The sequence below is a fragment of the Limanda limanda genome, chromosome 3, assembly GCF_963576545.1.
Source record: "Limanda limanda chromosome 3, fLimLim1.1, whole genome shotgun sequence".
Classification (NCBI taxonomy): Eukaryota; Metazoa; Chordata; class Actinopteri; order Pleuronectiformes; family Pleuronectidae; genus Limanda; species Limanda limanda.
Genome location: NC_083638.1, coordinates 10,062,438 through 10,083,341, shown reverse-complemented (window position 1 = coordinate 10,083,341; position 20,904 = coordinate 10,062,438). Strand labels below are relative to the sequence as shown.

The 20,904-nt window shown below is 41.2% G+C and overlaps 2 protein-coding genes across 6 annotated transcripts in view; both read right to left on the bottom strand.

Moving 5' to 3' along the window:
* Positions 1–148: 148 nt before the first annotated feature.
* On the bottom strand, positions 149–12,978 carry wdsub1 (WD repeat, sterile alpha motif and U-box domain containing 1). 2 transcript variants are annotated; one of them, XM_061068417.1, is made up of 13 exons: positions 12,934–12,978; positions 10,170–10,581; positions 9,690–9,877; positions 9,409–9,495; positions 8,977–9,070; positions 8,462–8,495; positions 8,330–8,370; positions 6,320–6,426; positions 6,163–6,180; positions 5,450–5,476; positions 4,908–5,087; positions 2,596–2,730; positions 149–2,478 (listed from the first exon to the last, which is right to left on the bottom strand). In XM_061068417.1, exons 2-13 carry the CDS (start codon positions 10,565–10,567, stop codon positions 2,327–2,329), a joined length of 1,461 nt encoding a protein of 486 aa, XP_060924400.1. In that variant the 5' UTR covers positions 10,568–10,581; positions 12,934–12,978; the 3' UTR covers positions 149–2,326. The 2 variants fall into 2 exon arrangements, with proteins under 2 accessions (XP_060924400.1, XP_060924401.1); XM_061068418.1 differs by lacking the exon at positions 6,163–6,180.
* A 1,140-nt stretch (positions 12,979–14,118) lies between these two features.
* The window catches only part of baz2ba (bromodomain adjacent to zinc finger domain, 2Ba), a 57,166-nt gene continuing 50,380 nt past the window's right edge, over positions 14,119–20,904 (bottom strand). For all 4 annotated transcript variants that reach the window (XM_061067741.1, XM_061067742.1, XM_061067743.1 and 1 more), the window contains 10 exons: positions 20,050–20,837; positions 19,694–19,943; positions 19,274–19,429; positions 18,830–18,990; positions 17,878–18,191; positions 17,159–17,294; positions 16,919–17,065; positions 16,105–16,412; positions 15,728–15,871; positions 14,119–15,587 (listed from right to left, as the gene is read on the bottom strand). In XM_061067741.1, the coding sequence (XP_060923724.1) occupies positions 15,431–15,587; positions 15,728–15,871; positions 16,105–16,412; positions 16,919–17,065; positions 17,159–17,294; positions 17,878–18,191; positions 18,830–18,990; positions 19,274–19,429; positions 19,694–19,943; positions 20,050–20,837 (2,561 nt within the window). In that variant the 3' untranslated portion in view covers positions 14,119–15,430. The remainder of the gene's footprint in view (positions 15,588–15,727; positions 15,872–16,104; positions 16,413–16,918; positions 17,066–17,158; positions 17,295–17,877; positions 18,192–18,829; positions 18,991–19,273; positions 19,430–19,693; positions 19,944–20,049; positions 20,838–20,904) is intronic.

Below are 20,904 nucleotides of genomic sequence, written 5' to 3'. Positions count from 1 at the left end.
TTATGCTGCTGCACTGCATTTACAATCTAGAACCGGTGTTCAACTCAGGCTACTGCGCTTTTGCTTACATGTCGACAGCTACACTTGTGTATTCGAGAAAACCAGACATACCTTAAGTAGGGATCTAAAAGAAAAAAAATTAGTCGTATACTGTCTCAGCTTTTAATTTATTATGTAAAATATAAGAGTCAAAGAAAGCTTTTGTGCACGAATATACAAAACCTCATGCTGTTAGTTGCAGGATATGACCATTTCTATTGTCGAGTGTCTTTTAAAAAACATTTATATTTGTACGGTGTATACTATATTTGCAGATGATATATTTCCTTGTAAGTGGTTATCTGTCAGCATTACAGGCTTTGTGTACTCGAGATTCTTTTTCTTGGTACATTTGATAAAGAAACTTCTGCACTGTACATGACATGGATGGAAACGTATCATATTCTAATATTGACTTGACTGCTTCAATATTCCCAGTATATGTTATTTATTTTTGCATAGCAGACCATCTTCATATGGAGTGTTTATCGGTTTCCTTGGACACGGAGAAAGTTTATAAAGTCGACAGTTGAAAAGAAAACAAACCTTAAGAGACTTTTTACATTGCTGTATGTCCATAGTTGTCATATAACCTTTTGAGTCATACTATGGATGACAGAATGTTACCACAACATTATTGTGGTATAATAAAATATTCTAACAATTCTACAGCTGCTTCTTTCACAGTATAAAGCATAATAATGTTGCCTTGTTCTTCGATGGTACAACGTTTAACCAAACCACCAAAATAAACTAACAGGTGCTGCAATGCTTAAAGGTTCAGTGTGTAGGATTTAGGTGAAAGGGATCCTAGTGAATCCTAGTCATGCTTTCACTAGTGTGTTTCATCTAAAATGTACGAATCGTTGTTTTTTACCCAGAACCGGCGATTTATATTTAAATACTTTACATTTACATCAGGAGCGGGCCCTCTCTATGGAGGCAGCCATATTTTTTTTTTACAGTAGCCCAGTCTGGACAAACTAAACACCTTTTGAGTTTCTATGTCAACTGAAGGCTACCACAGGTTCTCTGTCATGTTTGAAGGGGAGAGTGAGGTGAGGGGTGTTCAGCTGCAACATATAACTTCACCACTAGATGTCACTGAATTCTACACACTGAACCTTTAAGCAATGTAAATAAATATTTTTTACTTGTGTCACTGCAGGTGGTGTTTTCAGAAACAAGTTTTTAAAATAAAGCTGCATTAAGCAATATTTCTATCCTCACAAAGTAATGTGTTAGTCCTGCTGATCCTACTGCAGATTGAATTTCGCTGTAGCTTTGTGTAGTTACTCAGTCAATTGGTTATTTAAAATAAATCATGAATAATAAACACTGCACAAAGAAATATATTTTTGGATTAATAATTAATTTGTTATCAATGCCGAAATGGATGTTTATTGGTCTTTTGAGCTGATTGAGCAAATTACAAATTTTGTTGATTTCTGAAGCTGAAAGAAATTTATAACAAAGCAACATAAATATTAAAACAGGAACAAAACCAGTCTCTTTAAATATTAATTCCCTGTGACTTTTTCTTCCAAGAACTTCCATTAAAAAAATTGTAATAAATAACAAGTAATTGTCGCTTGTGCCAAAGTCAATGCTTAGTAAACCTGCCTTCAAACATGATTTGCTTAATGCAGCTTGATGCGTAAAAACCACCACAGTGTGCAGACGTCTCAACTGGATCCACGCACCTGCTCCTGTTGGGCCGTGGGATACTTTTGAGTTTTGGTCTCTGTCTGTTCCATAGACTGTAAATAAAGATGGACGACACATCCAGTCCTCCCACCATCCAGAAATGAAGCCAAATCCTCCTGATAACAAACGCTGCCATCTGGTGCTGATGTTTGTCACTTGGAGCCAGAATCTGCAAAGTTGCGACCGGGGGATGGAGGCGTGGTCGTGAGATCCGGTCGATGCACAAGCTCAACCTCTCACGAGTCAGTCTCGGCTGTCAATCAAGATTTGTCACTCTTTTTTTAAAACAGCAAATAACTTAACGAAACCAAAATGACTGGAAACATGAAAACAACATCAGAATTACCTAACCGTCTTAGAGAAAGATTAATTCGACCTGGTTTTCTGACTTTTTGGTCTGACTCATGTTACAACCAATAACATGGAGGAGGCAGGGATTATGACCTACATTGTATCCAGTCCCAAGGAGGCGATTGAGCCTCTTGCTTCACTTTGGGGTGAGCCCTCATGTCGTCCATCTTTATAGTACAGTTTATGATCCGCTCTAAGTGAAAGATATGGGACACAGCTTCGTCAGATGTCACTGGCTGGTCTTCCAGCGGCCAATCGCCATCTTCAGGGTGTGGTTGGGGGTGAGCAGGGTCGTCAGCAGAGGGAGGTTGGTCATGGGGCTGGAGCGGTTCTTGGTGTTGATCCAGCTCTCGATGGCCTCTTTTTCATACGAGTAGCCATCTGTTAGGAAATGTACACACTAAACTTTAAGTGCACAAATATATTCCTACACTCTGAAGAAACAGACAAACGCCCAAATGACCTAGTTGTAGTGGAAAATATCTGATGTTCACGTACCAGCAGCAATGACCGGCTCCTTCATCAGCTCTCGGGTGATTGGACACAGGAACTCGTCAGGAACGCCTGAACAGACTGAATGACTCTTCAGCTCCTCCACCTTCCTCAGGAGTTTACTGCGCAGGCCCACAGACTCTACAGACAGAAGCACAAGAGAGAGAATAAACACAAGTGCCAGAGCAGAGAAATTAAACAAGACTTTGTGATAGAAAACTGGGTCTCAAGTCAAACTGAACAAAACAGTAACATTTATGATATTAATATCAATGTTTTGAGCATCTGTTACCTCGACTAAAGGGATTACGTTTTCATTGCTGTTTGTCTCTTTGTAAGATTAAGCATCAACTACTACACTGATTTTCTTTAAACTTGGTGGAAGGGGTGTAGCCGAAGGAAGAACCCATTAACTTTTGGAGTGGTTTCGATTAAGGGAGCAGATGCAGATTTATACATTTTTTTGTATACTACAATACAGGTCTCTTCATGAAAAAAGATCCAGCACATCAAGGGAACTGATATCTATGAGTGTGTGTTTAAGGGAACCGTTGGGCCTGGGCAGAGGTCATTGTAGATTTTCCCTTCGTTGAGCACGTTTCACTCTTGGATGGCGAATGTGAGCATGGATTAAAGTGATGGGAGAAGACCATGTCTGCTGACTAAAGCAGAGTTAGAATACTGTTTAGTAAAAAATGAATGACCTCAGAAAACAAAGAGCTACAGCGGAACATCAAATGGTTTGTAGACTCCCTGCTGATCTCACTGTTACATTCTGTTTCATGTTACTCTGCTGCTGCTGCTTCAACTTCCCAACTTTGATAATCGCCTGTTTCTCCATTTTTCCCTGCAGAAGATAAAATGTGTTGCTGCTCTACTCTTCTGTTAGAAAAGTTGGGCATTTGTGCAACGTTTCTAAAAACAGAACAATGTGAACACAAGCTGTCGAGGCGCTTAAGCTGTGTAAAATGAGGAGTGATTGACAGAAACTGTGGGATGGAAATGACGGCATTGGAAATACAACAAACATTCGCTGACAACTACATGACGAATACTGGCCTGGCTGGTAGACTGGCATCAACAACACAACACTCATACTTCAGCCTTGTGGTTGCACTTCTTACAGATACTAGAATAAACACCATGTAGTTGTATGCCTCCGTCAACTAGTTCAGTTTCAGCCTACATATTTATTTCCAGATTTAAACGAGGTCACTGTGACGTTGATCTTCGAGTCCAATGACGACTGATTCAAATTTGAAGACATTCCCCAAAGGCCGACTTGATATATCATTTTCAACAGGCCGAAAACCTGTTTAATGACCTTTGACCTTTAACCAGCCAAATCTAATCAGTAAATTCCTGAGTCCAAGTGAACATTTGTGCCAAATTGGAAAGGATTATCTGATATCACATTCACAAGGCAAAAATGGGATTGTGGAATCAAGGTGACCTCGACCTTTGACCTTTAGCTACAAAATCGAATCAGTTCATGTTTAAGTCCAAATAAGCCTTTGTATCAAACTTTAAGAAATTCCTTCAAGGAGTTCCTGAGATATCGTGTTAACAAGACCAAAAACACGTTTCATAAGGCCACAGTCACCTTGACCTTTGGGCCCAATTAATGTCAGTCAGTTCATCATTGAGTTCAACTGAACATTTGCACCAAGTTTAGAGAAATGCCCTCAGGGTGTTCTTGAGGTATTGTGGTCACAAGAATAGGACAGACGGACGAATGGACAACCTGAAAACATTAAGTCTCCAGCCGCTGGCTGTTGTCTGAGCGGAGACATAAAAAAGACAGAAATACATCGGAGGGTGGATAAGTCAACAATTTCAGGAAAACCTCATTTAAAGCAGGACTTGGAAATAACCAAGAAGACCTATTGACATTAGGTGTAAATCCACTTTAGACTTAAGGGGAAATAGTGTTTTGGGGGATTGAGTTATGGAACTAATGAAGTGCTCCAGATTAAAGCCATGACTCCTGAAGCCTCAAAGCTGAGTGCTTTCTCTAGTGCAGCCTTATATTATGAAATGTCTCTGAATAAAATCTCCATCAACATCCATTCATTCCTTCCTTCACCCTTACTTGAATTTAATGTGTCTCGTTTCATCCGTGCAAAAAGGTAGAAAATCCTAATCCACACACGCCCTGTTCATGGTCACAGGACAGCAGCCGTGTAATTCCCCTTATACTGTTTTTTATATTCTTACGATTCAAACAAAAAGGAAGCATCAGGACTGTGAGGTAACGAGTGTCCTGTCATCCACTGAGCTGCGTGTGTGTGTGTGTGTGTGACGATTCTCTTCCTCACCTATGAGCAGCTCTGACGCCAGCGTTTCCTTGGTGAGACTGAGCAGCTCGGTCCCGTCTATGTTGTTGGCCCTGAATTTCTCAACCAATCCCGCCAGGCCTTCCTCCACCAGCCACTCTGACACATCCCCCTCCGACCAATCGGCGACCAGCAGCTTTGAATGGCCGGCTGAGGTTTTCCCTGAGAGATTGGGTCGAAGCGAGAAGGTCAGTGCTTTGACAGCTGCAGCGCCTTTTGAAAAATGGCCAAATATTCTGCGTGGAAGAGCGTCCTGGAATGCTGCTGACTAATTATTGATTATGGCCCCCGAATAAATGAATATGATTACATTTCTGTCTGAGGTGTCATAGACATCGTCATTAACACGAGATGGAACTCGAAGGTGAAAAGGAGCTTGTGAGTTGCAGATAGACACATGAGACCATTACTGATAGTACCAAAATCACATGATTGTGAAAATAGTGTATGAGGAGAGTCTGGTTTACAGATTCTTACTTTGCTCGACTGTAATATACGACATAGGATATTTTTCTCCTTCCTACCTTCATGTGATGCGAGAGCAGGATCCTCTGAAACACAAAAACGAGGGATAAGAAACTGTAACCTAAGCAACGCAATGCAAACCTGCAGCACATGAGAATGAAGAGGAGAGTAGAGTGAAGAGAGCACTTCAATACACAACACCTGTGTCCTTCACTCCAAGCATCTGTCTGTCTATCTATCTATCTATCTAACCAATCTCTCTATCTATCTGTCTGTCTATCTATCCATTCACCTATCTATCAATCTGATTATGTATCTTTCCATTCCTCCATATCGATCTATACATTCTTCAATATCTATCCCTCCATCTAACACTATCACTCTATCTGTAAATATATTATCTCTCCATATCGATCCCTCCATCCATCTAACCATCTATCAGTCTGTCTATCAATCTATCAGCTCTCCATCCTCCATATATCTAACCCTCTACCAATACATCCCTCCATTTACGCAACCCTCCTAATATTTATATCTCCATTTATCCCTCTTTCCCTCCATCTATCCCTTTATATTTACATCCAACTCCTCTATCCCTCCATCTATTGATCCCTAAATCTTTCCATCTATCAGTCTGTCCATCTATCTATCCATCAATCTCTCAATCTAACCCTTTAACCATCTATCAGTCTATCCATCTATCTATCTGTCCATTTATCCCTCCATCTCTTTCCCTTGAATTCAAGTGTTAAAAATAGAAAGGAAAACTAACCAGTCAGTGTCTTCCCTCCTTATCATTGGACAGAATGTTCAGAGGATGAAGCCGCCACAGAAACAGATAACAAGACAGAACAAGATGTAATTTATCACCCGAGTATTGATTCTGGTCTATTTCAGTGTATCTGTTTGTGTGTTCGTGTTTCTCTCACCGTGGCCACTGCATCCGTCCTCCAGCCTCCAGATGTTTACAGTCTTATCCATAGATCCTGTGGCAATTAGCGGTGACGTTGGAGAGAAGCAACACGCTGTCACGTACCTGCAGCAGACAACAGTCACCAGCAGAATGTTAATGGCTGGCTGTGTAGCAACATAACAAATACTTAGAGGACTTAAAAACAGAGGAAGAAGAGACAAGTGTAGTTTTTATCCACATTGATTTTCCCCACTCATATAAGGTCACTGTGACCTTTGACCCCTGATATCAAATCAGTTCATCTCAGTCCAAGTGACAACTGGTCCAGAATAATTGAAGAATTTTCCTAAAGGCACACTTGAGATGTTCAAGGGGCCAAAACGTGTTCTGTGAGGCCACCGTGACCTTTGACCACCTACAATAGAATAACTTAATCTGTCTGTCTAATTTAATATTTTAAAGCGTTCCGGAGATATCGCATTCCCGGGGCAAAGAAGGGTTTTGTGAGATCGCTGTGACCTTGAGCTGTTACCTCGAACATTTAATCAGTTTATCTTTCAGTTCAAATTAATGTAAATGAAAAAAAATCCCATTAGGCGTTCTGGAGATATTGTGTTACCAAAACTATGAAAGACATTTGAATGAACAGATCACCCAAATACATAAAGCCTCTAGCCTGGCTGTCACCGGGGTATAAGCCTAAAAAATACAAAGTAGGAGAACTGAAAGGCAAAAACAGGTTTATGTGATGTTTTTTAAAACATCTGAATATGAAATCTTAGTCCTGAGCCTCAGGACGTGAGGCTGCCATTCAGCTCCAGGGTTAAAAGGTGGTGATGCCAGACATAAATATGTGTTGGTGATGGAGCTGTTCTACATCAGAGGGTCAGTTCACTGATGGTTTACAACGTCAAAAAGCTTCATTAAAATCTAAACAAGGATTATAACTGAATTTTCAGCCGATTCCAGAAAGTCAAAGCAACGCTAATGAGGAAAAGCTCTGGTTCTGAAATATAAACTAAGAGGAAGACGTGCACCAACCTGGCCTCTGGATACTCAGTTTGTCTGAAGTCAAGTCGAGTTTCCTGGAGGCATTTTGTCGAGTGCTGCGATTCACTTTTACGCCATTTATCCTCTTTCTCCCGTTTCGTCTACTTCCATTTCAGTTTTCAGATTTTTTCTTTCAAAATGACTTTCATGAGAGGAAGCGACTTTGCTGCCTTTCAGTCACAGGTGGCTGGATGGATGTATAAATAGCTCGTATGTGTGATCGTTCAGCTGTGGCTCACATGTACGTGTAGGGGGAGAGATGCAGGGAGAACGGTCCTATCATTTTGCATAAGATGCAGGGTGAATGTTTTTTGAACACACTGCATCACAAACCATCGACTGTATTGTCTTTTTGTGGCTCAGCCCTCTCTGCTCATTGACAACATCCTGTTGTGAATGAGTGGTAACAAGTTGAGCTCATTCATATTTATGACATCTTTTACATGACATTACCGTTTTGTGTTGAATACAACTGTCTGAAAATACAATCATGTTCAGTTATCTGTGGAATTTGAGATCGCAATAATATCTTAATTATGCATCAAGCACTAGTGTTCGTAATAGAAAGTGTTATTTACCGGAGTCTTCCAAAGATTATGCTTATGGTAACTAGAGAGACGCTTTCTGTCTATATAATATGAATGTTCATAGAGTTATCCCATTATTAATATGTTATAATATTTCCTAAAGTTTTTTAAATCACATCGAGGCCTTTTAAACTAATGATCATCCTATGATTTCATTTATTTGTAATTTGGCCTTAAATATCTTTCTAGTTATTCAAGATATGACTCACTGTGACTTATTTTATAAAAACATAGACAGGAAAACCCCAAAATCTCAATATTCAAATATTATTTTTCAAGATACACATAACAGCAGAGCACTAACTATAACAAAACCTGTTGTCTTGCCAGATGAGAGAGAAATTCACATATTTACAGTTGTAAAACATAAAAGTAAAGTGGATATTCACCTCTCGTGCTGTCTCAGGGTGTAAAGCAAAACTGCATTTGCCTGTGAACACACAAACAAAATGTGAACATTGTGAAAAGTGCATTAAATAACTATATACTGAGTAAATAGGTAAAAGTAAAAAATCACTTACTGCGTCATAAACTGTAACAGTTTTGTCCACAGAGCTGAAAGAAATACAGACATAAAATTGTAGCTGTAAATAATGTTTTATTAAACCAACTATAAACATGAGACAGGATGTTCATACACACATCCACTTTTTGAGAAATAGCGCAATCTATGTCTCCATCCAGTGGCTTGACTGAAGTACTGCATGTTTATGCTTGAGTAGAGGGTCGCCTACTTCTACATCTACATCGACCTCTTGAGCCTAAACAGATAGAAATTTTGAAACAGATTTTCTTAGTGCATCAAATACAGTTGACTGGATTGACTGAGGTAGATTTTGTATCTTCTTTGTAGCCATCACTTGAACATGTTCCTAAAACTTAGACACATACTTACAACATCTTGCGTCTCTGTCAGATACTGAGTCGTTTTATTATTACTTCATTCAATTAACAACAGAAACTAGACATTTAGAAGATGCACGACAGGTGATAACATGTTAATTATAGATATTCATCGCTAAAATCATAGTCTTACCAAGAAGCAAGCAGCTGCCCATCTAAGGAGTAAGAACAGGAGAGGACTGGAGCTGACTGGCCAGTTAATGTGTGCAGGAGCTGCATCTTATAGGCTACAAGAGAAACAACTGAAGTTATATCCTCAGACAAGTCAAATAGTCCCCCTAAACAAAACATCATATGGAAAGGACTGTTTTCAGACAAAGGTTGGACTGTGCCATGAGATATAAAAGGATTAAAAAAAGAGGCTAGAAATGTGGCAGAAAACATGAAGAGAAGTCAGAGAATACAAATACAAAAACCTAATAGTAATAAACAATAGCATGGAAACACAGGAGAAGTGGCTTGTGCTGGCAGCTACAAGCACCAAGAGAAATGAAAGACTGCAGCTCTTTCCTGTTGAAAGGGGTTTTAAAGGGGTTCAGATTGTCAGTAAATAATGTCACTTTACCTCCAGCACTGAGCTTGTTAATGGCCCAGATCTTCAGGTGACTGTCTTGGCCACAGGACGCCAGACGGAACTGCACAACTTGACCTCCTACAACACAAAGACAAACAGACAAATACATCATACAAAACAAATCACAAACGATTCAACTAGTTAAAAGGATCTGAACGAAAATTTACCAAAACTGTCAATGTTCCAAGTTCATTTGAAAGGTTATCTAATAGATCATTGATAATTCTGATTTCCTTTAATAACTTCTTTATTCTCACGGTGGTTCTTCTCACCACTGAGGATGTCAGGAGCAAATGTGCAGCAGGTGACCCCCAGGTCGTGGGCGTTCTTCTCCGCGTGGAGCTGGTTCATGCTCAGGTCCCACAGACGCAGGTCTCCGTAGGTGGAGCCCGTCATGAACACCTGACTGCAGGGGCTGAAGGAGCAGGCCGTCATGGTTGTGTCGCTCACGGCTCCGGTCCTACACAAACACAACCAGCAGCAGCAGATTGTCATTGTTCAAGAACAATAAAAGGTGGAGCTGAATATTATGCGAGTGTAAACAGTGGTGGGATGACAGGTGTTTACACTCTGATCTGTTTCATAGTCTAACTCTATATCTGTATGGATAAACATTTGGAGAGGCTGGTTTGAAAGTGTGTGTTTACCTGCATTATCTACTAAATGATGGAAAAACATGTGACAGACTTAACAGACTTATTTTCTTTTTCGGCTAATGTGACAGAGTCTATAGAAATCTATGAATCTTTTACCTGTTCAGCTGTTTTGACGGGAAATCCCACAGGGCCAAAGTCCCATCGGATGCACCGGTGACCAGGTGGGCGGAGTCAGGAGAGAGCGCACAGATCCTCACAGGGCTGCGACCGGGATGCTCCATGACGGCCTCGATCTCTCCTGTGACCATGGACCAGACAACCGTGGTGGCGTCGGTGGAGCAGGAGCAGAGGAACTGTCCGCAGGGGCTGAAGCAGCAGCAGTGGACGCTGTAGCCATGTCCCGACAGCGGGGAGAAAGGCAGCTCGGAGAAGTCGCTGGTGCAGTATATCCGGAGGGTTTTGTCCCCGGAGCACGTGGCCAGCAGCTTGGCCGAGAAGGCGCACCAGTTGACATCGTCTCGATGGTCATTTAAAGTGCAAATCAGAGACGTCATTTGGAGAGCCGGCCCTAGAGTTTCCATAGAGGGACAGGAAGGTGATTAAAAAGTTGTTCTGTAGCGGAGACGCCTGTTGGAGGCTCTGTGGATCTATTGGAGCCAACCACTTCCATATTTTCTGGGACTGCCAAGCAATGAGGTCTTACTGGGAAGAGATCCACAAACATATAAACAATGTATTTAATGTGAACATCCCATTTAAATGTGAAACTTTGTTTTTGGGCAATATATTGTTTGAAACGTGGAACATAAAAGACAAAAAACTGCTCGCTATACTGTTGGCAGCTAGTAAGAAATGTGTCACGAGGAAATGGTTAAAAGTGAACCCTCCCACCATTGATGATTGGATTGAAAGTGTGTATGAGATTTATGTTATTGAAAAGATCTCTTTTTTCCCTCAAGGTCGAGAAAGACATTTTTTATAAGACCTGGACCAAATGGACTGAGTATGTAAAACCAGTTAGATCTGATTTTATTTGAATATACTTGTGTTCTGTGTGATCCTACTTTTTTTTTGATGTGAAGTGCGCTCCCCGGTTGTGTTCTCTTTACCTCTGTTATTGTTCCTACATGGAGTAGTTTAGGTCCATAAAACAAAACCCCAGAAAGGCTGTATGACCAAAATCACCAAAACTTACTACATCCATCCTTTCGTATGCCCTTGACAGACTAAAGCTGTATTTAATGTATGTGATGGAAATAAAAGAGAATTTCAAAAAAAAAAAAAAAAAAAAAAAAGTTGTTCTGTTGAATTCCCCCTCCCCCCCCCCCAAAAAAAAAGATCACGGCAGCTGGTTCACTTAGATGTAAAATAATAAAAAATATCCCATTAACCTTCTTTCTGTTTATTCACTAAACCTTTAAAGGACAAAACAGTGAGTTTACACTGTGCTCTCAATTACAAAAACTGTTTTTACGTCTTAAGTCAATTCCCAAGACTGTAAAATCAACACAGTCCGGTCTCAATTCCCAAAAGATAAACAGTGAGAGTGTTTCAAGTTGTACATCCAAGGGAGAAAGAAACAGAAAATCTAACGACTAATCTTCTTGCTGGGACCTAGAGACACGTCCTAGTTTTCCACAATGAAACGTCACAGTTATGTTTCCTAACAACCTACATCTGTCCCACTGGGGCCATTAATGTTGATGATTAACCCCACACTGCAGAACCAGAAGAAAGTTCACTGATAAAAACACTCATCTGTTTACTAACTTTCCATTACAAAACACATTCAAAGTCATTTATTAGGAAGGAATTCCAAAAACGAATCCTTGGTAACGTTTTCAATAATTACAGGTATTTAAAATCACTGAATTTACCATTTAATTGATTTACTTTTATTTCTGTATACTTTTATTTTACTTATCTGTTTTTAATTTTGTCTTACTTGTATAGGACGTGACCCCTGAATCTTCTGCCTGTATGGATTTGAATATGTGTGTGAGCCAAATGTTTGTCTTGTTTTTGTTTTGTTTCGTGTTGTATTACCTGTTGGAAAACTAATAAACATATATGTAAAAAAAATATTTTTTTAAAATCACTGAATGAAAGACATATTTTAACATTGAGAAAACTAGGTGGTTTAATTAGGCCTGTATGTCAGTATATATTTTAATTTATTTTACAAAATTTAATGTTAAATCTGCTTTAATCTGTCTGATCTCAATAAATCCAGTTTACAGCTTTACCCTCAATTGGCCTGAAGGAAATAACAGAATTATACAATTTGAGCAGAAACAATTGGTCGATCAACAGGAAATGAATTGGCAACTAAATTCGCTGACTCATCCACGAGTAGTAATGCAAAAGTAATAATACTGGTGCCAGCTTCTGAAATATCAGCATCTTGTCATGTACATGGAAGTAAAAATAAATACATTTGAGTATTAAACATGACAATAAATACATATATAATAAAAAAAACATATGACAGTTACCTTGTGGAGTTAGTATCACAAATGTCTGTTATTTTACAGACACATTTTATTACTGGAAAAACATTATCTGCAGATTAAAATATAATGGAAACAATTATTATAACAACTGCAGCGATGAAGGATTTTCTAAAGGATAATTCATGTTCAGGGTTAGTGTCGTTTTCCTTGTTTTTCTTCTACGTTTTAATGTGAAATGTGGATTTTGTTCTTCAGTGACAGAACTTTGACAAACTGAAGCCTCACAGCTGCAGTGGATCCTGTAGCTACATGCTAAGCTAACGATGCTTCAGCGACGACACAACGACCTATCTTCACCTCCACGGAAACAAACCGCGATACAAACAAACTACACAACAAATAGATTCTGAATATGAAGTGAAACGAGGCTTCATATCTCCAGCGACATTTCACCACCGCAGCTTTACCTTCTCCCGTCGAGTCGTCCGCTCGCTGCAGGTTTGTTTACTTCCTCATTGACCAGCTGACAGTGACGTATCACCCCTGACGTCACCCGCACTTTTCCTATGATTATCTATTTGCATTTTTAAGTAACTGATATGATAGTATGCAGCCAATATATGTGTTTTTATTGAATGTGTTTATTTATTAATATTTATTTATTTTATTCAAATGACATGATTTGTTGTAGCTAATATTTTAATTTCATGCATTTATTATTAATATTTATTTATTGACATTTTTAATGAAATGATATGACTTAACTTGTGTTTTTAACCCCATGTGATTCTCTAGATACGACAACAATCTTTAAGTTCTTCTTCTACCTCTTATAGCTTCAATATTTGTATATATTGTATGTGTGTATTTGTTTGTCCGTTTTACATTTTGATTTAATTAAATAAAATGAGATATGTATATTATAATCGTGTATCTGGGAACATTGTCAACGGCAATTCACATTTGTTTTATTTATTTTTACATCAGTAAAGAAAAATGTTGCCTTTCATCAGAGTTCCTCATTCAAAAAATTCCCCAAACACTCCGGTCAATCTATAAAATAGAAATTAAACTTTACTGTCATGATGTTCTGCTGAGATTATTTCCTGAAACTGTGGAAACTAAGACCCTTGTGTAGTTAATTTTATCTGATTAATTTCTATTTTACTTTAGCTTTAGCTCTTTATTTTGTATCTATCATTATTTATTAATTACTTGGATCCCATTCTGAACTCTTGATGTACTTTTGTAACTACACTTTGAAAGTACAGTATGACATAAATAAGCAACAACTCAGATTTAATTGACTGCAAGTGGTTGGACATAATAACTTGAAATGCTTAGAAATAGTTTTAAGCAGAATATTTGGTAAACGTACAATTGGCTGCCATTACTTCCAAAATGACATAACCAGATACTGTCAGATTTCTATTTGAAATAAACATAATCAACAATAATAAAACTTTCTACAAACTTGAAAACAAGACCTTTCACAAAGGTTTAAACCTTGAAATTGAGCTCAGAGTCAGAGTTAACAGATTCATATGAAAGGTGCAGTGATGAGTTTATCAATCATTCAGTCGATTCACAGGAAAATAACAGGTTGCCATTTTGATAATGGCAGGTGATTGAAATAAAACAAGGTTGAGTCATTTACGTTGAAAAACATCCTTTTAATAGGTCCGTGCCACACACTAGTGAAAAATAAAGCTCCTACAAAAGAATGATACTTTTATTCCACAATATCTTAAATAAAGTAACTTCAAGTACTCTTGACTTGGGTACAAAAAAATCTAGCTGCCTCCATCAGGCCACAACACACAGCAAGGTTCAACACAGTGGTTACAAATGGCCTTAGGTCCTCTGTATTGTGGCAGATTACGAGGAAATGCGTCATGGAAGCATAACTGAATGCTTGTTGCTCCTTTTTTTCTGCTATGGTGAGGAATGATTTCTGTGTCACTGTCCAACTTTGGAGGCCATGTTGGATTGAAATCATATAAAAAAGGAAAAACATAATGTTGTCATAATAATGAAAACTAAAAACAATAACATCCCCTACATGCCCCTGTTGGAAGGGTAGGCACTACCAAGATTAAGGATACCACAGTGTTTGCAGAGGATATGTATATACTGTACAAACAATATTTATGATAATGTTTTCATCACGTTCACTAAAATAGAATGCTACAATCATTCTAAGGCATAAACAATATCTTAATATTCTTAAACAATTTTTACACATCGTTCCAAACAAGACATAATATTGACATTAATAAACAGTATATACACATGAGTCACCTTTGTCTTAACTGTTCCTCTGCTGTTCCTGTAAATAAATGCAGTTTTACAGTCTGAACAAATGAATACAGTATTCTGATGCCTCAAAGCACTGAACAGTGTAAACAGGTTTTTTTTTCTTGGCTTTGTTTGATATTTGGGAGAAAAATTACAACACAAAGACACATTCCTTTTTTTTTTGTTTTTTTTCAATTCAAAGCAGTTCAGCTGACTCTTCCTTTTCATAGAAAATGAAGTGGACCTTGATTCATAAATAATTATTACAAAATTAAATACATTCACTATAATACGATTAAATAACAAAAGAATATTTACAAGTAGTGGAAAGTATTCTAGCGCAGACACATCAGTGACAGTTGAGGATTCATTCAGTGCAGTGTTCTGAGACAGGGAATGGTATTGCACTACGACACCCCATTTCTCTGGGACTCTTTGGGGCTTTTATCCCTGTTGAAAGAAATCCAGCACACCTCATGTAATTACTTTTATTTTCAAGGTGACATCCCTCCTAAGAAGAACACCATGGGTTCCTTATTAAGGATTAGATTTCTTCTTCCGTCCTGCAAAGCCGCATTTCTCCATCAGGGAATAAAAACAAAAGTAAAACCTGGTGCTCCGATTTGAAACGTTATTGGGTTTATTGGGAGAATCTGAACAGTTTGTTTAGTTTGTTTGTTTCAGCAGCTCAGTCCAGCGCTTCTCGAAGAACTTCCTCATGTTGTGACCGGCTCGGCCAATGTCTGAATTGTCTTCATTGTATTTTTCGCAGTTGTCAAAGACCAAGTTGACGTCGATGATGAAAGTCTCCAGATTTTGATACCTGAAAAAACAAACAAATAACGTATTGAAATCATTTCCTGAATAACATTTCCTTCTCTGACTTTTGTTATTCTGTTACTTTCAAACTCTGAAGGATTTCAGCTGTAAAAACAGAACAAACGGAGGCGATCGGAAACTCACTGGCTGCTCACGAGCTTCTCACGTATGGTGGCGAAGTCCATTGGTTTCTTGATGACCTTCTTGTAGCCAGGGACTGACTTCATGTTGACGGGTGTGAGGAAAGGCCATGCGTCCTGATGCCGCTCCACCTCAGCAAGGAGAACCCTGATGAACACACACAAGAATTTTATTTTTAAGAGAAAAACTCTTGAATATCACACAGTGAGAAGCGGTCAAAGAAAACCCACAACAGCATCTTATTCACTGATGAAGAGGAGACTCATTATCTCCCTGTAGATACAGTCGCCTGCAGCTACTGTCGGACTGTTTAGACGAAGGTGATGAATAAATGAAGATTTCAACAGAGAGACGAGTCGGAGCAAGTCGGAGGCACATACCTGCAGAGTCCCAGGTCCCTGTTGTTGTCTCGAGCCGTCTTGGCTCTCTTCACACACACAGGGGTCTCCTGATTGACTCCTGGCAGAGCAGGTGAGACCTCTTCGAATTTCCTCTTCCTGCTGGTGTCTTTTGCCGCTGCTTTCTTGGGCGTGCTGCTGGCGCTCGCCGGGTCCTCCTCCGACACTTCCCCGTTGCCAGTCTGCTTCCCGTTCTTCTTCGCTTCTCCGCCTTTCTTGCCACTTCCTCCGCTGGCTGCTGCTACTGGTTTGCATGGAGGCCTTTTGTTTTTGGGGGTAGGACCACTCGCCTGCACAGAGGGAACAATGCATTATGGTCTGATGCTACTCAAACAGAAGTGAAGTGACCCCATTGACATTGCTGATATTGATATTGGCCTTTTCTGAAATACAAGATTTTTTCTACCATAACTCATTATTTAGTTCTTCCCGGACCACATCGGCATAAAAACATTCTTGTAAAGCTTGCAATAAAATCTGTTGATGTCCAGATTCTAGGAGCATGAATATGAATGTAAGATTTTATTGTCACTTAATGGGCAAAATGCCAATGCCTTGCAGCAAATTATCGAGTTGAGAGGAAAATTAAATGAAAAAAAAATCTGAGACTCAGAATTCGTTGAGCTCCTGGTGACATGATTCTGAATTCATCTCACCTCTCTACAGCCCCACATGCACATAAGGGACTAAAAGGCCCCCAAAAAATTCAAAGAAAGATTTCTTGAGAATGGAAATGGTTGGACTCTTAAGTGAATGCTGAGGGCAGATGCCAATTCATTATTTAAGGCTCTGATACCTTGGATATGCAGGAGGGGCAGTACCAGTCTCCCTCTGGGATACTGGTGATCTTGGGTTTGTGACAGTAAGTGTGGCAGCCTTTGTCACAGCCGTCACACAGCAGGAGCAGGTCCTCATTATCGCCCTTCCTGCACAGCTGACAGTACTACAGAACGAGAGGGCAATCGTTATTTTAATTAATGAGGCTGGAAATATTCGTATTGTGGTTATTCTTTTCTTTTTTTGATCTGCTACTCACCACTTTCATGATGGACCTCTCCCAGGCGATGGACTTCTGTAGCTGCTGGATGCACATGGCCAACTGGGCAGCACTGCGCACTTCGCTCAGGGCCTTCCTCCACACCTTCATGCCATGGGCCACCTCCTCCTCGCCACTGGGAGAAGATAATGAGAAAGAAGAAAAAAAAACACACACATATGTCAATATGTGGGTGAGGTCACACAAACACAAAGAGGTAAACTGATCAGCTGAACCAGCCGCCAACATGACAGCAGACCAGAAAGAGCTCCAGCTGTGCAAAGACAGGCATGAGGATTTTTGGGGGGGGTGTGAGGCGCTGGAGGAGAGGCACACACCGATTCTGTCATGTTAGGCGAAACGTTCATGCAGAAAGAGTGAAGGAGTAAAAACCAGGGTATATTTTATAGTGGGAGCCATGAGTGTGCCCACAACCAAGGTTACTGATGCAAAACACCATGCAGATGGCTGCAGAAAAGCAAAAGATGCCAGTAAAACATGACTGTACAGGAAAGGGGAGCCCCCCACCACCCACCCTAAAGATTGCACAAGACCAAAGAAACAAAGAAAAGATGCCACAAGCCACCACAAACACCTGCTGTGAAAGCAGCAAGGACCCTCACTTCTTTTGATAGTATGGGAAACACAAAGCACACACAGAGGAGAGGAAAAGGTCTCAGTGGGAGAGTGGGGAGCTTTGGTTGGAGATATGAACCTACCCTTCCCTGTCAGCACTAGTGGATGGGGCGGGGGCAGGGACAGTGACCGTACCCACATTATCCAGCCTGATCTGAATGGTGGTACCTAAGGGGCTCCTCAGGTACCTTCTCTCGATGTTGCGCTCCAGATCAGCCAGACGGGTCACTGCTATGTCCAGCGGGTTATCCGGGTGACGGGTCACCCCACCCTTCTCCCCGCGCTCTTCGGGATGCTCCTTGTCTCCGCTGCTCGCTGACGTGGATTTTGTGAGAGGCTTGTGCTCGTAGTACACCAGGTCCTCCCGCTCAGACTGAGGGTCCGGATGCATCCAGCCCTGGGAGAGGAAATGAGCTGTTAATGCTTTTGGCCTCTGATCACACCACTTCACATCAACATGTTCTTACACTAAAAAGGGTGCAGGGTTCATGCACATTTTGACCAATGGATTTCCATGACTTTTCCATGACTTTTCAATAACTTCAAACCAAATTTCCATAGCCAAATTTTTTTTTAAATCTTGGTGTATACATGAAAAAGTGACAACATTTAGTGTTTAAGCTAACAATGAGAATTCCAAAGCATACATCACCTTAAATGACACAAATGAATGAGACTATACTTTAATTGAGGTCTTTGTTTGTTGTAACCCATCACATTTACTTTTCCATTTGTAGCCAAGCATGATTAAATCTACACTTCCCTGGCATAGTGCAATATCCCGCCTGCTTCCCCACCGAACATTTCAATTAGTATGAGAGCATATGCCTGCTTATATTTTGAGCATATTTCTTTTAAAACTGTAAAACTCAGTTTAAATTAACAACATGAAAATATGAATATTACAACTTTTTTATGACTTCTCCAAAACTTTTGGGATTTCTTTTTTTTTAAGCACTTCAAACACTATCATTTTACAATTCCATGACTTTTCCAGGACTGTAGGAACCCTGAGGGTGTGTTCTTGTATTTTACCTTCGCCTGCAGGCTGGCAGACGTGACCTTCCTCTCCAGCTCCTCCACCTGCTGCAGGACGGCAATGTCCATCTCCATGGCCTGCTCCTCAACGCACCAGCCTCGCACTGACTCCACACTGACCTGGCTCTCCTCCAGATCACGCAGCTCGATCATGGCCACTAGAAGGACAAGATGATAGATATCCGTCAGCCATGAAATCACAAGTGAACCCATGAGCCATGGAGCCAAACCCATGCAGATTTACTTTGGCCATTAATAATGCAGTGTTCGCAGTGTATTCATGGATCATCAAGGACATGCTTCTTAGTTTGAATGGAAGCACACCAAATCTGTATTTATTTCTATCAAAACAATCTACTCTCTACAAGCTCTGAGTCCTGCTTATGAATCTCAGGCGTATGCAGTGACCCTGTGCCCGGGGAGAAGTGCGGAGATGCTTACCGTCTCTGTGTTTGGTGCAGACCTGGGGGATGATCTCCATGTATTTCTGCATGTGCCTCTGGAGGCCCTTCTCTCTAAAGCCTCGGCTGTGGAGAGCATTGACTAAATTCCTCAGCTGCTCAATGTCAGAAACCCGCCACCATCCTGTCAGCAACTCTGAGACAAGGAGCACAAACAGGCATGTTAAACTCCGAGACACTGAACACACATCACTGTAACAAAAAAATGGGTTTCATACAGCTATGTTATACCCAAATGAAACTAAGTACAGCAGAGCAGAACATTCCCTGATCCAATTATCTTGGATTATTCACAGGCAAGTGAAATCTTTTCATGCAGGTGAATCATTGTCAAATACAACATGAGGGTTGATCACGGTCTCGGCTTTAATTCTTCTCAATGTGTTTATTTGTCTCTCACCTTCTGGGATGGGTCGAGCCATGGGGTGGTCGATGGATTTGGGCATTTCCAAGGCAGGAGAGGGCATGGACGAGGTTTTCTCCATGCCAGGTAAAGGCGATTCACTCTTACTGGAGACACTTGCTGTGTTGCCCTCCAGAGAGTGACCCGGCATGAGGCTGGGGCTGCTGCACAGGGGCAGGCTGGGACTTATAATGCCGCTGGGCCAGCTTCCAAAAGACACACCTAGCAATGAACCACCTGGCTTCACCTGGGGAGAAAAGAGGGTAAACAAAAGGGTGAGGGAGGTGGATGACATCATAGAGAGGGTCACAGCTCTTGTTATGTGGCACACAGATTCCAGACAAAGATCTCACCTGCAGGGCTGATAGTGGGTAGTTGAGGAGGCCAGCTGGGTGGTGCGGGCTGGTGGAGGCTGAAGCAGCAGAAGGGGTGAGCGGCAGGGCAGGGGACGGAGGTGGGGATCTGGGCCCGGCTGGGGTGGAGGATGCCTGGGGAGACACGCGTGGCGCCGCCGGAGGAGTCGTGGTGAGGGAGGAGAGGTCACAGGGGTTGCGAGGGAGCAGACTGAACCAGTGTCCACTCCTCTCCGTCAGGACCCGGAGCAGCTGGTCGTTGGCTTGAAATGAGAGGTAGGGAGACGGAGTGGGGGACGAGGACAGGGGGGTGTTCCCCGGGGTTTCACTCGGGCCTGGCAGGCACGGCACAGGTAGAGAGGTGGAGGCCGGGGGAGGGATGTTTGTGGCGTCGTGAGTGGTCACCAGGGAGGGGGTTGATGCTACTGCCGGCTCAGAGGAGCTGTGAGTGGGGGAGGGGGCTGTTACTGAGGCTGCGGTGCCCACGGGACTCTGCTTGTTCTCTTCCTTCACAGTTTCTCTGCCAACGTCCTTGTTGACGTCCCGGATTGAGCAGATTTTGGAAACAGAGTCTTGCTGAGGGTAGAAGAGACTCGGGGAGTTGTTCTTCCCCTCGTGCTCCTTCTCCTCCGCTTCCTGTTTCTCCAAACCTTCTGTTCGAGTGCTCGGCCCGTCCACGTCGGCGTGTTTCTCCTTCTCCAACTCCAGCTCCATCGGTTCCTCTTTGACCACGACCTCCTCCGCCGCCCTCCTCTTCCTCTGTCGCTCCTCCTCCAGTTCCTCTGGTGCTGCAGAGGATTGAGAGAGTGAACTGTTGATGCAGCTGGAAACTCTGACTACTGTGGTTGGTTTTAC